At 36.0% G+C, this 17,734-nt stretch overlaps 1 protein-coding gene across 1 annotated transcript; it reads right to left on the bottom strand.

Annotated features, from left to right (window-relative positions):
• Positions 1-2,489: 2,489 nt before the first annotated feature.
• LOC113316534 (protein NYNRIN-like) lies at positions 2,490-4,178 on the bottom strand. The gene has a single exon (XM_026564696.1). The coding sequence runs from the start codon at positions 4,176-4,178 to the stop codon at positions 2,490-2,492; it is 1,689 nt and encodes a 562-aa protein (XP_026420481.1).
• Between the last annotated feature and the right edge of the window lie 13,556 nt (positions 4,179-17,734).

Raw genomic sequence — 17,734 nt, 5'->3', positions numbered from 1 at the left:
GTCCATAGATATTTCCTAAACAAAATATTGGGTGTTGTTGTTAAACCCCCGCCTTTTCAATTGGTATTAGAGCAGGCAAACACGTTCGAGACTTCATAAGTCTGTTTTTATAGCATCATGACTCTATGGATAGTTAGGTCTTTATAAACGCTTTACCATATATAGATCTACTCAACTCCGAGTGTGTTACAGAAACCATCGATGAGGAATCTCAAAATAAGGAATCTCACAAGAGGAAGGCTTCGCATAATAAAGAAGTAAGGAATACCCAATTATCTTAAAACAATATTGTTGCCTCTATTACTTATCTACTTTATTTTCGCAGGCTTCCGACGCTGAGATGGTTGATGGTAAGAAGCAGAAAGTTAAAAACTCTCGCAAACCCATACCACTCTCTTCAAATCTTTGTATTCTAGATTTTAGCGCTATAGATGTTGTTCCTGTATCCACAGTTCAGCCTTCGCATACTAGCCCTCCTATCACTCCGATAATAAATCAAACTCTTGAAAAAGATGTTTCTGTCACCCATATATCTCCCCAGGTTTTTGAGCATAATGTTCCTGCTACTCCTTCACCAACAAATCCTCTTATGGATGAGAATGCATATGTTACTTATGACGAACTTTTTAAAGAGTCTCCTGTGAATAAGGAGTTTTCTCTTAGCCAAGTAATAAAAAGCACTCCTCATGTTGCCTCTGCGACTTCATCGCATGCAAATCAAGTTTTCTCTTCACCCATTAACTATAGCTCTCAACCGAACCTTTCTCAAAATAAATCCCCCATTCCAACAAATTTTACTACTCCTTCTTCTGTTTCCTTACTAAATTCTTTTTCTTTGAATAAGAAAGCTTTGGATAGTGTAAAACTTGCTGCTCAAACTCTATCTGATGTCATGAACTCTGCCCAATCTTTACCTGATGATCTTTGCAAGTTTCGCTCCTGTTCTGCCTTAAGCAAGCTTCTGTGTGAATTTCCCGTTGATAAAGCTTCAAGGGATGAGGTCCTTTCTCAAATTGACCCGAGTTTCCATGTTTCTCTAGATGTTCTGGTAATTATCCTTCGCACCTTAACTTTATCTTCTTTAATGATACTTCCAAGTCATACTAACCTCATCTTTTCCTTTTTAGGATTCTCATCGTCGTGTGATGCTTGCTTAAAAACATTTTGAATCTAGCTGTTCTCAGTTGGAACTTTCGCAGAAAAATGTTTCTTTGGAGAAGGAAATACAAAGGCTGAGAGGAGAACTCCAAATTTCAAATTTTGAGGCTGAAAATCTTCGCAGCGAAAATAAAAAACTTAGAGGTATTTATTACTATATTTGAGTCACTTATCGTATTCTTTATTCCTTCACATACGTTCATTTTCGTAAATTTCTTTATGCATTTGTTAAGATTTAAACCGGAAGCGAACGAATGAGAGATACGATTTTCAATTCCTCGCTGAAGATACTCAAGCGAATAACGTGAATTTGCAGTCTCAACTAAACCAATTAGATAATCAATATTCATATTCACCTGATCAGATTAACAGTCTTTCCCATGAAAATAACCAACTCACTCAGAAAATTGAGTTTTATAGTGATCAAGTATCTTATTTTTCTAAATTGTCAAGCGATGCTGACTTGCTTCATCAAACTTTATCATAAGAAAACCATACTCTTCCTAGAGAGAAACTATCTTTTTCGAAGAAAGAAGCAATGTTTTCACATCAGTATTCAATTCTTCATGAAATAAATGAAAACCAAGCACGAACTCTTCGCGCACTGAAGGAAAAGTACGAGACTTCGCTTAAATATTAAGCTCCCGAAATGAGAAATTAATTCAGAATAACATAAATCTTTCTGTGAAGAAAAATCATCTTCAAGAACAATACAGTCAATTGAAGAATTCTTGCGATGTTCTTAAGAAAAAGAACAAATCTCTTTCTTCTGAAGAAAATAAAATTCGATCTCGCCTAAGTGGTTCAGTTGGTGATGTTAGACTCTCAATCTAAGATTTCTATCTTAGACTGAAATTTTAAGGTATCTCTCCCGGATGGGCATTATCGTTTAATTCTCTCCCCAAATCTCCAAAACTCAAGTTCTGGGGTCGGTGTAGCCTTCCCTCGAGTCATGCCTTCTAGGTCTTTCCGATTGTGACGTGCGATAGGTCTTACTATATTTCCTCTTGCATATGAGCGAACTAGGGTGCACGCCACATTCGGATTCCTAGCCAACCTGATAATAAATATCATTTTTTGTAGCCTTTATCAAGGTCTTACTTTTCTTTTATAGAATTTCTTAATTTCCAAGAAAAATATTCGCATTGCAATTATTCGAAATATTAACTTTTTATCCATGCGAATTGATTCCCAAGTGACTATGGATAATACTTTTTCAAGAACTGCCTATTCCAAGGGAGATCTAATTTACAACCTGTGTTTCGTCCTTCAGGATCCATTAATTCATAGGCTCCCTCTCCAACTATCCTTTTTATTATATAAGGTCCATCCTAGCTTTTCTCCAATTTTCCATCCTTTCCTTTTTGATATACTGGAATTTCGCGTAGCACTAATTCAATTGGTTGAATTTCTCTTATTTTGACCCGCTTGTTATGTTCTCGAGCTATTCTTTTTTGATAATTTTCCATGTGCTGCAAAGCGACTTCTCTTACTTCCTCCGAATCATCCAACTTTGTTAAAATTAAGTCTGCACTTAAATTCTTTTCCCAAGCTTCTCTCTTTGTGGTAGGGATGATCACTTCTGTTGGTAGCACTGCCTCTACTCCATATGTCAGACAGAAGGGCGACATTCCGGTTGCTTCTCTTCTGGTAGTTCTGTAATCCCATACTACATTATGTACTTGTCCGAACCATCCTTTGTTGTTCCCTTCTAACTTTTTCTTCAGGTTGTCTGCGATTTTTTTGTTTGTAGCTTCTACTTGTCCATCACTCTGAGGATACAAAGGGGTAGATTTGCCACTTTGAATTTTGAACGCATTGAGTAGCATTGTTATGTTCTCTCCTTCAAACTGCTTCCTATTATCAGACTCCAATTGTGCAGGAATGCAAAATCGGCATATAATATTTTCAAAAATGAATGTGAAGATGTCTTTATCGCGTATATGTTGAACTGCTTTTACTTCTGCCCATTTAGTGAAATAATCTGTTGGGAAAATTAGGAACCTTTTTTGTCCCGTCCCTAGTATAAATGGTCCAACAATATCTATTCCCCATTTTCCAAAGGGCCACACATTTGTTGATGTATTAATCATAGCCCTAGGTGCATGTATCTTCTTTCCATGACGTTGACATTCTTGGCATCTCCTGGAAACTTGTTTTGCATCTTCATGCTTATATGGCCAGTAATAGCCTTGTATTTTTACTCTGTATCCGAGTGATCTTCCTCCACTATGGTTTCCAGCATCGCTATAGTGTAATGCCTTTAGAATTTCGATTCCTTCCTTTCGCGTAAGACATCTGAGAGAAGGTCCAAGGAATGACCTTCTATAAAGAACACCATCCCTTAATTCATAATTTGTAGCACGACTTTTTAATTTGTGTGCTTCTAATCTTTTCTTCGGAAATTCCCCTCTCTCTAAATAAGAGTGTATCTCAGTTCTCCAATCTTTCTCGTCGCTCACATTTTTTGCTTGTGTATCGTCTATGATCATCACATCTGTTTGCACTTCTTCACCCTTTTCTATAGATGGTAATAATAGTGTTTGTATTTCTATATCCCTTGCGACCGGATCTACTAACATTGATTGTATGAACACCAATGCATCTGAGAGTCTATTATCTTTTCTACCTATATGTCTCCAACTTATTTTTGGAATTTGGATTGCTAAATCCATAACCAATCTCCTATACTTTTGCAAAAATGGTTCATTAGTACTATATGTTCCTTCTATCTGACGAATTACCAGCTGAGAATCACTAGTTATTCGCGCATCCTCAATCTTCATTTCAATTGCTAATCTTAGTGCGTGAACGACTGCTTCATATTCAGTTTCATTATTTGTGGATGCGAAGTCCAATCTGAATGAGTAATCCATTCTCCCTCCCGTTGGTGAAATAAATACAATACCAATCCCATTTCCTTCTCCATTGGAGGATCCATCCACCAAAATCTCCCATCTTTTTGGATTTCGCTCAGTCAATAAATCATTAGGATTTCCATGTTCTTCATCCACCTCCATCATTTCTTCTACATATTCATCTTCTTCTATTGGAAATTCTGCAAGAAACTCTGCGATAACTTGAGATTTTGGTGAAGATTAAATTTCATAACCAATCTCATAGTTTCCTAATTTTGCATTCCACCTCTCTATTCTTCCCGACCTCTTGGAATTCTTTACTGCATTTTCAATTGGTGCTCTTGTTAATACTTTAATTTTGTGATCTTGAAAATAGATGCGAAGCTTGAATGATGCATATACCAGTGCGAGAATCATCTTTTTCGATTTTGGAATAATTTTTTTCTGCTGAGTTATATGTTTTGCTTATGTAATATATCAGTTTTTCAACACCTTCCTCTGATCGTAACACTACTACATTTAGTGCATGAGATGTTGATGCTAGATACAATAACAATCTTCTCTCCGCTTCGCCTTTTGCATAATGGATAAATTTACCAAATAATCCTTTATGCTTTGTAATGCTTCGTCGCACTCCTTTGTCCATCAAATTTTGTTGCCTTCTTTAGTATATTGAAAAAGTGTTTGCATTTGTCCGAAGATATTGCAATGAATCTTCCCAATGATGCTATCAATCCATTTAAGTTTTGAACATCTTTGACTGTCGCAGGTGGTGGCATATCTCTAATCGCCTTTACCTTCTCCGGATCAACTTGTATTCCCTCCTTGAATATAATATAGCCTAAAAATTTTCCTGATGATACACCAACTATACATTTTTCTGGGTTTACTTTAACATTGAATGTTCCCACCTGTTCAAATATTGCTCGCAAATCATCAACATGATCTTTCGCCTCTTTGCTTTTAATTAGCATATCATCTACATAGACCTCCAATGTTTTATGTATCCATTTTTCGAAAACTTTCTGCGTCATTCTTTGATAAGTCGCACCAGCATTCTTCAATCCAAACGGCATTTTCGTGTAACAATATAAACCTCTTGGTGCGAAGAAAGCGGTGTGTTCTTGATCTTCTTCTGCTAAAGGAATTTTATTATAGCCTTTATACCCATCTAACATTGTGACTCTATCATTCCCTGATGCTGATTCCACCATTTGAGGTATATCGGGTAAAGGGAAGCTGTCTTTAGGGCACGCTTTGTTTAGATCTGCAAAATCTATGAAAATCCTAATTCTTTTGTTCTTTTTAGTTACCACTACCATATTTTTTATCCATTCTGGATATTTAGCCTCCCTTATAATTCCTGCATCTAACATCTTTTGTAGTTCTGCTTCTATTTTAGAATGATAATCAGTTGCAATTTTCCTTATCCTTTGTTTGAACGGATTTACATTCTTCTTAATGTATAATCTATGACATGCGACAGACGGATATATTCCAGGCATTTCTTCCATACTCCATGCGGAAATATCATTGTATTCTCGCAGAATGCTTATTGTTTTTTCCTCTTCTTCTTTATCCATTTTAGTTCCAATTCTTAATATTTTCGGTTCTTCTTCAATTCCTATATTATTTATTTTGTTGGTTTTGTTGCGGTAAAATTCGCTTTTGGTTCTCCCATAGGTGTTAGTTCCTTAATTTCTTTACTTCGTCCACCTTCCTCCGCTGGTTCTTCGCTTGGTATTCCTTTTCCTTCTTTCGCTCTTATCATGTATATATTCGAAATTCCTCCTCTTTCCTTTGTTCTTTCGCTTTTTTCCATCGATCCTTTCGTTTTTTGGCTCGTCCTTCATAATTTCGCACATCTATTTGATTACAAGTATTCGCAGCCTTAATGTCTCCTCTGATTTCACCTATACCACATGGAATTGGAAACCTGATGCATTGATGTAACGTTGACGCTACCGCCTTTAATCCATGTACCCATGGTCTTCCCAACAACATGTTGTATGGTGACTCAATGTCAATCACACATAGTGTTATCTTTGTTTCAAACTCACCAGATGATGTCAATCACACATAGTGTAACTGCTCTATTGAATCCATGAACATTATAGGCTGCAGGTGTCATTTCTGCATCTTTATATCCCATTGCTTTGAATGTGCGATAAAATAATATATCAATTGCACTTCCTGTATCTATCAATGTCTTATCAATAGCCCATCCTTCAAATGTCCTCTGGTTTGCAATAATGTTTTCTCGCTCGACTGTGACCGTAATTACCAATGGATCTGCTCGCTGTAAGTTTTCCTCTGAAATTTCATCTGCCGCAAAGGAAATCTTCACCTTTTCCCAATCTTGTAATGGTAATTATTTCTCTACCGTTTCCACCTTCTTGCCTTCGTAATTTCTTTTAAGAATTCTCCCGGTTATCGTCGCTTGAAAATCTACCAAGAATTAACATCCAGAGCTATTTTCTAGCGCCAAATATGTAGTTGTAATAAATCTTACAACTACACTCCACTATAACTGACTCAATCTCTAGGTGATCATCATGAATTCTTGTTTTATTAACTAAAGATTAAGAATGTTTACAAGAATGATTCAAGTATTACAACAATTCTACTTGAAACCTAAGCTCACTTTCTCTCTCTTTCTATTTCCTTTCCAAGACTTGTCCTAGAATCCTCCCAGAAACAATGACCTCTCCCCTTTATATAGAATTTTACATAGTGGATGACAGCTAAGAAACCCATTATTTTTTGGATCACTATGCGATACATTCGCTCATATACAATCGCTCATATTCGCATAGCGTACCTTCTCGCACAGTTCTTCACACTTTACTCGTGACTTTGCTGACATCATCTGGTGCGTCATCTCAACTTTGTTGTGTGCAATGTTGTTCGCTTAAGTTATATTCTTTACTTCGCTTGATTACCAACGTGTGCGATATTTAACTCCTACAGGTCTTATCTAAAGGCTTTGGGAAAATGGAAAGGGCTTTTAGACTGATTTTTATTGATCTTCTTCTTCCTTGCCTCGCTGATAAGATATTTGACGTGCTTTCGTGCTATGTACTTTGAAACACCAGAATGCTTCTTGTAACATTGTATTGATTTCGAAACGTCTTCTCTTTTCGGTTCATCCTAATCCTATACAAGATTATACATGTAAAGTCATTTGCAAGATATTAGTACTTGCAGGTGTAAACCATGCCGGCACATTTATAGGACAGCAAAACATGCACGTCGTAAAAGAATTGCATGAAGACAAAGAATTGTGGAGACCTTGTCTAATACGTTGAACATAACAAAATGAGGTGCCCAGAAAGAGAATTGGATGGAGAGTAAAGAATTAATTCAACAAAAGGATTCAATCAGATTGGTAAGTAAGCGCAAATGAAAAAGAAAAAAGTTAAACTTCAAACTTTCTTACATCGGGCAATTTTTAGTCCATTTTTTAAGTCCCGATACTGGCTTTGCATGTATCGACCTAAGCGTACAAAATCTGTAGCTTAAGGCTTGGGGCTCGGATTTGGCTAAAGATCTCTGACGCTGGTCGCCTCCGGCGAAGTGCAGCAAGATTTTTGAGTTTTCGGCCTCTTGTCAACCAAAACTATCAGGAACTCATCACACAACACCTCGTGACACCAGTATTCTGTTAGAGGTTCGTTACGAAGTGTTTAAAAACTGGAGACGTTCTATTAGAGGTTCGTTACAACATGAACGGGTTTTGCAAAGAGGCTTTAGTTTATATGACCTACGGAACTGGAGGGATTCTATTTTAGTGATAAGGATACTTGGTCTTCATATTCAGTATCATTCCATACTTGTGTAAGTTGCTCGGTTTCAGTTTCTTCAGAGTACCAACGCCGGCTAATTACGGTCAAACTTAGTGTTTCCAGTTATGACAAGCTTAACATTGACATATCTATCATATATATTAACTAATTTTCTGTAGTGATGAACTTTTTCTATGAAATCTATTATTACGATCATCCATATCATCTTTGTTTATTTGTGTTATACTGTTTTTGAGCAAACAAACAACTTAATTTCTCCATGATTTGTTTTTGGTCTTCTTGAAAACATTGGATATTGCAAGATAATCCTTGTCCCTGATTTCTGTGTATCAATTCTTTCTCTATGTATACTCATCGAAGGTTTAGGGTGCATGAGTGTTTTTTTAGTTTGAGAAGTTTTTACGTATACTCATCAGATGAATTTCTGTTTTTATTTTTTCTGAGAACAAATTATGTTCTATTGACACTTATGCTTTTATAAAATTGACACTTGTTCATTTTATATTTTATACCGAGTCAGAAGTCATATATCTCTTGTTAGTCTCAGTCCATTTCGATTTAAAAGGAGATGTATACAACCAAGTCAACTCTCCTACTTTAAGGGTTTTTGTTGAAAATTTTGTTAAAAGGATACAAAAAGTGTATTTTGTTAAAACGGATGAATTACTTCCCTACTAATGAAATAGATATAATAATATTAAAACGAATGAACAAATGTCCTACTAAAATAATATTGTTGTTAGAGCACTACTCGGTCCAACACGCAAGCGTTGCTATCTCAAGCTTGTTTGTCAAGTTTAGTTGTCAAAACTATAAGTCTTGATTTCTAGTCTACTTATATCTATGTCTCGGATTAGGATAGAATGTATAGTTGAGCTTTAGACTTCACTGGGTTTATCGATTTAAGACGAAGAACTACTAAGGGGATCTTGTGGAACTTCATCAACAAAAGGTATGTGGAGACCTGAACTCACCTATCACTAAGAAGTCTATTTCTACTCTATCTCCTATTGAGACAAAAAGTGGTATAGCTATATAGATTTTTTTTATACAAAATTGATATTTTAAGCTGAATTTAACTCGCTTTCATATTTCTCGAAATATGTATTGTTAAGCTTTCACTTTAACCAAGTTCATCTTTTATTCTTGACGAAAGTCAAAAGATCATGTGAAAATTGCCTGGTAACATCTTACATTATTTGTGTGAGACAATCATTTGATATAGATTCGGAATGTTTCTTATTGATTATTTGATCATTTGAAAATTGCTTTGAAGCTAATAGTTTTTGTGACACAGCTATTCACATCTTCCAAGAATGCTTCATTGATTTAAATGGAGTACAAAAAAATTAACCTTTGATTGGATATAGCACAGTATGTGTACTGTTGCAATTACACTCCAAGCCTGGGAACCATAGTATGCATACCCGTATGCATACTGGTTTGATAGTTGAAGTCCGAGAACTGTAGTATGCATACCCGTATGTGTACCGGCGTAATAGTTCAAGTCTGGGAATTCAACTGAGTTTGGTCATGTACGAAAGTATGCGTACCCATTGGCATACTGGCGAACCAATACCAAGTCCGGCTAACTAGGTTTGTGTGCCCGTTTGCATACTTGAGTAGATTAAGTTCTAAAATTGGTTTATTCATGAACAAATATATTTAAATAATAAGGAACACCAATCTTTTGCAAAATGTGGCTATAATGTTCATGAATTAGTTCAAGTGAATCAAAACTGTTTTTGCTTCAATTGTGTCATGTATACTTCCATGAGAATAAAACAATTGGACAACTTCATAACTAGTTTCACTGAGTTATTGGAACTAGTTGTGATAACGATGAATAAGGTTGATATGAAAGTGTTCATATGGCTAACTTCAGTTAACTATTGTTGAGCCAACCAAGTGTACACGTTTAGGTACAGTTACCTATATCTAAATGAAGGTACATTTCACATGTTTGTAACAAGCTAAGACGATCTAAAGGTTGAAAGATATTAGCTTGCATCTAATCAAGTTTTCATCTAACGGTAAATATTGAATGCTTGGTTACCAAGGTAACTTTGATTGCAAACCCTGATTTGAAGACTATATAAGGGAAAAATCTAGCAACTTAGAAACTTAATCCCCACACCTCATGTGTGTTAATAGTTGCAACTAGATTCGATTCTCCTTTAACCTAGGTTTTTCTTAAAACCATTATAGGTTAACGACTTAAAGGCTTGGGATTCTGAAGCTAGGCCGCAACTATTTTCTACGTAGTTGCGTGTTCTGATCTTACTTTGTTCTATCATTTTAAAGTACTATCTTCTCTAAGATTTGCTCGAGATTTAAATCTGATAGGTAAGATAAAAACTAATCACAAAGCTCTTTATCTGATTATTTGTAATTCTACGATATCTTTTAGCTTCCATATGATTATGATTATTGTGATGAGGTGATTGATATTTCTAAGGTATTCTTCGGGAATATAAGTCTGGATTATCAATTAATTCCTGTTCACTTTGATTTATCAAAAGACGGAACAAAAACTCGTAAGTATTTCTGTGGGAGACAGATTTATCTATTTAATTAATAGACTTTTCTGTGTGAGCCAGATTTTTTATCAAGTCTTCGACTTTAGTTCGTAGAAAATCACGGTTGTGGGTGAGATCATCTAAGGGAATTAAGTGCGTAGAGTCGTGCTAGGATTCGGAGGCGCTAGGAAATCGAATGTACTTTAATCAGTGGGAGATTGGTGAGGGATCAACTACGTACATTCCAGTCCGAAGTAGTCTGTAGCGGCTTAATACAGTGTGGTGTTAAAAACTGGACTAGATCCCGGGGTTTTTCTGCATTTTCGGTTTCCTCGTTAACAAAACTTATGGTGTGTGTGTTATTTCTTTTCTGCATTATATTTTTATATAATTGAAATATCACAGGTTGTCGTAGTTTAATCAATTAAATAATCCAACCTTAGGTTGTTGATATAAATTGATTGACACTTGAACTTTGGTATTTGGTACCTTTCAAGTTGTTTCTCATATTAATAAGGCTCACAGATTTTTATTTGTTCGATTGCAGATTGATTTGAGAAACTGATATATAACTCTTGGATATATTTTCCTTGATTGAGTCTGACTGTCTAGTTGATTCTATTGGAATTATACTGGAGTTAGTCCATAGATATTTCCTAAACAAAATATTGGGTGTTGTTGTTAAACCCCCGCCTTTTCAATTGGTATTAGAGCAGGCAAACACGTTCGAGACTTCATAAGTCTGTTTTTGTAGCATCATGACTCAATGGATAGTTAGGTCTTTATAAACGCTTTACCATATAAAGATCTACTCAACTCCGAGTGTGTTATAGAAACCATCGATGAGGAATCTCAAAATAAGGAATCTCACAAGAGGAAGGCTTCGCATAATAAAGAAGTAAGGAATACCCAATTATCTTAAAACAATATCGGTTCCTCTATTACTTATCTACTTTATTTTCGAAGGCTTCCGACGCTGAGATGGTTGATGGTAAGAAGCAGAAAGTTAAAAACTCTCGCAAACCCATACCACTCTCTTCAAATCTTTGTATTCTAGATTTTAGCGCTATAGATGTTGTTCCTGTATCCACAGTTCAGCCTTCGCATACTAGCCCTCCTATCACTCCGATAATAAATCAAACTCTTGAAAAAGATGTTTTCTGTCACCCATATCTCCCCATGTTTCTGAGTATAATGTACCTGCTACTCCTTCACCAACAAATCCTCTTATGGATGAGAATGCATATGTTACTTATGACGAACTTTTTAAAGAGTCTCATGTGAATAAGGAGTTTTCTCTTAGCCAAGTAATAAAAAGCACTCCTCATGTTGCCTCTGCGACTTCATCGCATGCAAATCAAGTTTTCTCTTCACCCATTAACTATAGCTCTCAACCGAACCTTTCTCAAAAGAAATCCCCCATTCCAAAAAATTTTACTACTCCTTCTTCTGTTTCCTTACAAAGTTTTTTTCTTTGAATAAGAAAGCTCTGGATAGTGTAAAACTTGCTGCTCAAACTCTATCCGATGTCATCAACTCTGCCCAATCTTTAACAGATGATCTTTGCAAGCTTCGCTCCTGTTCTGCCTTAAGCAAGCTTCTATGTGAATTTCCCGTTGATAAAGCTTCAAGGGATGAGGTCCTTTCTCAAATTGACCCGAGTTTCCATGTTTCTCTAGATGTTCTGGTAATTATCCTTCGCACCTTAACTTTATCTTCTTTAATGATACTTCCAAGTCATACTAACCTCATCTTTTCCTTTTTAGGATTCTCATCGTCGTGTGATTCTTGCTGAAAAACATTTTGAATCTAGCTGTTCTCTGTTGGAACTTTCGCAGAAAAATGTTTCTTTGGAGAAGGAAATACAAAGGCTGAGAGGAGAACTCCAAATTTCAAATTTTGAGGCTGAAAATCTTCGCAGCGAAAATAAAAAACTTAGAGGTATTTATTACTATATTTGAGTCACTTATCGTATTCTGTATTCCTTCACATACGTTCATTTTCGTAAATTTCTTTATGCATTTGTTAAGATTTAAACCGGAAGCTAACGAATGAGAGATAGATTTTCAATTCCTCGCTGAAGATACTCAAGCGAATAACGTGAATTTGCAGTCTCAACTAAACCAATTAGATAATCAATATTCATATTCACCTGATCAGATTAACAGTCTTTCCCATGAAAATAACCAACTCACTCAGAAAATTGAGTTTTTTAGTGATCAAGTATCTTATTTTTCTAAATTGTCACGCGATGCTGACTTGCTTCATCAAACTTTATCAGAAGAAAACCATACTCTTTCTAGGGAGAAACTATCTTTTTCGAAGAAAGAAGCAATGTTTTCACATCAGTATTCAATTCTTCATGAAATAAATGAAAAACAAGCAGGAACTCTTCGCGTACTGAAGGAAAAGTACGAGACTTCGCTTAAATATTTAAGCTCCTGAAATGAGAAATTAATTCAGAATAACATAAATCTTTCTGTGAAGAAAAATCAGCTTCAAGAACAATACAGTCAATTGAAGAATTCTTGCGATGTTCTTAAGAAAAAGAACAAATCTCTTTCTTCTGAAGAAAATAAAATTCGATCTCGCCTAAGTGGTTCAGTTGGTGATGTTAGACTCTCAATCTAAGATTTCTATCTTAGACTGAAATTTTAAGGTATCTCTCCCGGATGGGCATTATCGTTTAATTCTCTCCCCAAATCTCCAAACTCAAGTTCTGGGGTCGGTGTAGCCTTCCCTCGAGTCATGCCTTCTAGGTCTTTCCGATTGTGACGTGCGATAGGTCTTACTATATTTCCTCTTGCATATGAGCGAACTAGGGTGCACGCCACATTCGGATTCCTAGCCAACCTGATAATAAATATCATTTTTTGTAGCCTTTATCAAGGTCTTACTTTTCTTTTATAGAATTTCTTAATTTCCAAGAAAAATTCGCATTGCAATTATTCGAAATATTAACTTTTTATCCATGCGAATTGATTCCAAGTGACTATGGATAATACTTTTTCAAGAACTGCCTATTCCAAGGGAGATCTAATTTACAACCTGTGTTTCGTCCTTCAGGATCCATTAATTCATAGGCTCCCTCTCCAACTATCCTTTTTATTATATAAGGTCCATCCTAGCTTTTCTCCAATTTTCCATCCTTTCCTTTTTGATATACTGGAATTTCGCGTAGCACTAATTCAATTGGTTGAATTCTCTTATTTTGACCCGCTTGTTATGTTCTCGAGCTATCTTTTTGATAATTTTCCATGTGCTGCAAAGCGACTTCTCTTACTTCCTCCAATCATCCAACTTTGTTAAAATTAAGCACTTAAATTCTTTTCCCAAGCTTCTCTCTTTGTGGTAGGGATGATCACTTCTGTTGGTAGCACTGCCTCTACTCCATATGTCAGACAGAAGGGCGACATTCCGGTTGCTTCTCTTCTGTAGTTCTGTAATCCCATACTACATTATGTACTTGTCCGACCATCCTTTGTTGTTCCCTTCTAACTTTTTCTTCAGGTTGTCTGCGATTTTTTGTTTGTAGCTTCTACTTGTCCATTACTCTGAGGATACAAAGGGGTAGATTTGCCACTTTGAATTTTGAACGCATTGAGTAGCATTGTTATGTTCTCTCCTTCAAACTGCTTCCCATTATCAGACTCCAATTGTGCAGGAATGCAAATCGGCATATAATATTTTCAAAAATGAATGTGAAGATGTCTTTATCGCGTATATGTTGAACTGCTTTTACTTCTGCCCATTTAGTGAAATAATCTGTTGGAAATTAGGAACCTTTTTTGTCCCGTCCTAGTATAAATGGTCCAACAATATCTATTCCCCATTTTCCAAAGGGCCACACATTTGTTGATGTATTAATCATAGCCCTAGGTGCATGTATCTTCTTTCCATGACGTTGACATTCTTGCATCTCCTGGAAACTTGTTTTGCATCTTCATGCATATATGGCCAGTAATAGCCTTGTATTTTTACTCTGTATCCGAGTGATCTTCCTCCACTATGGTTTCCAGCATCGCTAGTGTAATGCCTTTAGAATTTCGATTCCTTCCTTTCGCGTAAGACATCTGAGCGAAGGTCCAAGGAATGACCTTCTATAAAGAACACCATCCCTTAATTCATAATTTGTCACGACTTTTTAATTTGTGTGCTTCTAATCTTTTCTTCGGAAATTCCCCTCTCTAAATAAGAGTGTATCTCAGTTCTCCAATCTTTCTCGTCGCTCACATTTTTTGCTTGTGTATCGTCTATGATCATCACATCTGTTTGCACTTCTTCACCCTTTTCTATAGATGGTAATAATAGTGTTTGTATTTTTATCCCTTGCGACCGGATCTACTAACATTGATGTATGAACACCAATGCATCTGAGTCTATTATCTTTTCTCCTATATGTCTCCAACTTATTTTTGGAATTTGCATTGCTAAATCCATAACCAATCTCCTATACTTTTGCAAAAATGGTTCATTAGTACTATATGTGCCTTCTATCTGACGAATTACCAGCTGAGAATCACTAGTTATTCGCGCATCCTCAATCTTCATTTCAATTGCTAATCTTAGTGCGTGAACGACTGCTTCATATTCAGTTTCATTATTTGTGGATGCGAAGTCCAATCTGAATGAGTAATCCATTCTCCTCCCGTTGGTGAAATAATACAATACCAATCCCATTTCCTTCTCCATTGGAGGATCCATCCACCAAAATCTCCCATCTTTTGGATTTCGCTCAGTCAATAAATCATTAGGATTTCCATGTTCTTCATCCACCTCCATCATTTCTTCTACATATTCATCTTCTTCTATTGGAAATTCTGCAAGAAACTCTGCGATAACTTGAGATTTTGGTGAAGATAAAATTTCATAACCAATCTCATAGTTTCCTAATTTGCATTCCACCTCTCTATTCTTCCTGACCTCTTGAATTCTTCATGCATTTTCAATTGGTGCTCTTGTTAATACTTTAATTTTGTGAGCTTGAAAATAGATGCGAAGCTTGAATGATGCATATACCAGTGCGAGAATCATCTTTTCGATTTTGAATAATTTTTTTCTGAGTTATATGTTTTGCTTATGTAATATATCAGTTTTTCACACCTTCCTCTGATCGTAACACTACTACATTAATGCATGAGATGTTGATGCTAGATACAATAACAATTCTTCTCCCGCTTCGCCTTTTGCATAATGGATAAATTTACCAAATAATCTTTATGCTTTGTAATGCTTCGTCGCACTCCTTTGTCCATTCAAATTTGGTTCCTTCTTTAGTATATTGAAAAAGTGTTTGCATTTGTCCGAAGATCTTGCAATGAATCTTCCCAATGATGCTATCAATCCATTTAACTTTTGAACATCTTTGACTGTCGCAGGTGGTGGCATATCTCTAATCGCCTTACCTTCTCCGGATCAACTTGTATTCCCTCCTTGGATATATAGCCTAAAATTTTCCTGATGATACACCAACTATACATTTTTCTGGGTTTACTTTAACATTGAATGTTCCACCTGTTCAAATATTGCTCGCAAATCATCAACATGATCTTTCGCCTCTTTGCTTTTAATTAGCATATCATCTACATAGACCTCCAATGTTTTATGTATCCATTTTTCGAAACTTTCTGCGTCATTCTTTGATAAGTCGCACCGCATTCTTCAATCCAAACGGCATTTTCGTGTAACAATATAAACCTCTGGTGCGAAGAAAGCGGTGTGTTCTTGATCTTCTTCTGCCAAAGGAATTTATTATAGCCTTTATACCCATCTAACATTGTGACTCTATCATTCCCTGATGCTGATTCCACCATTTGAGGTATATCGGGTAAAGGGAAGCTGTCTTTAGGGCACGCTTTGTTTAGATCTGTAAAATCTATGCAAATCCTAATTCTTTGTTCTTTTTAGTACCACTACCATATTTTATCCATTCTGGATATTTAGCCTCCCTTATAATTCCTGCATCTAACATCTTTTGTAGTTCTGCTTCTATTTTAGATGATAATCAGTTGCAATTTTCCTTATCCTTTGTTGAACGGATTTACATTCTTCTTAATGTATAATTATGACATGCGACAGACGGATCTATTCCAGGCATTTCTTCCATACTCCATGCGAAATATCATTGTATTCTCGCAGAATGCTTATTGTTTTTTCCTCTTCTTCTTTATCCATTTTAGTTCCAATTCTTAATATTTTCGGTTCTTCTTCAATTCCTATATTTATTTTTTTGTTGGTTTGTGCGGTAAAATTCGCTTTTGGTTCTCCCATAGGTGTTGTTCCTTAATTTCTTTACTTCGTCCACCTTCCTCCGCTGGTTCTTCGCTGGTATTCCTTTTCCTTCTTTCGCTCTTATCATGTATATTCGAAATTCCTCCTCTTTCCTTTGTTCTTTCGCTTTTTCCATCGATCCTTTCGTTTTTTGGCTCGTCCTTCATAATTTCGCACATCTATTTGATTACAAGTATTCGCAGCCTTAATGTCTCCTCTGATTTCACCTATACCTGGAATTGGAAACCTGATGCATTGATGTAACGTTGACGCTACCGCCTTTAATCCATGTACCCATGGTCTTCCCAACAACATGTTGTATGGTGACTCAATGTCAATCACACATAGTGTTATCTTTGTTTCAAACTCACCAGATATGTCAATCACCATAGTGTAACTGCTCTATTGAATCCATGAACATTATAGGCTGCAGGTGTCATTTCTGCATCTTTATATCCCATTGCTTTGAATGTGCGATAAAATAATATATCAATTGCACTTCCTGTATCTATCAATGTCTTATCAATAGCCCATCCTTCAAATGTCCTCTGGTTTGCAATAATGTTTTCTCGCTCGACTGTGACCGTAATTACCAATGGATCTGCTCGCTGTAAGTTTTCCTCTGAAATTTCATCTGCCGCAAAGGAAATCTTCACCTTTTCCCAATCTTGTAATGGTAATTATTTCTCTACCGTTTCCACCTTCTTGCCTTCGTAATTTCTTTTAAGAATTCTCCCGGTTATCGTCGCTTGAAAATCTACCAAGAATTAACATCCAGAGCTATTTTCTAGCGCCAAATATGTAGTTGTAATAAATCTTACAACTACACTCCACTATAACTGACTCAATCTCTAGGTGATCATCATGAATTCTTGTTTTATTAACTAAAGATTAAGAATGTTTACAAGAATGATTCAAGTATTACAACAATTCTACTTGAAACCTAAGCTCACTTTCTCTCTCTTTCTATTTCCTTTCCAAGACTTGTCCTAGAATCCTCCCAGAAACAATGACCTCTCCCCTTTATATAGAATTTTACATAGTGGATGACAGCTAAGAAACCCATTATTTTTTGGATCACTATGCGATACATTCGCTCATATACAATCGCTCATATTCGCAT

This window comes from Papaver somniferum, chromosome 10 (genome assembly GCF_003573695.1).
Source record: "Papaver somniferum cultivar HN1 chromosome 10, ASM357369v1, whole genome shotgun sequence".
NCBI classification, from domain to species: Eukaryota; Viridiplantae; Streptophyta; class Magnoliopsida; order Ranunculales; family Papaveraceae; genus Papaver; species Papaver somniferum.
This window is presented reverse-complemented; position numbering and strand designations above follow the sequence as displayed.

What these genes read in the sequence shown, in the direction of transcription:
- LOC113316534 (XM_026564696.1), bottom strand. Translation starts at nt 4,178, where the DNA reads ATGGAGGTGGATGAAGAACATGGAAATCCTAATGATTTATTGACTGAG.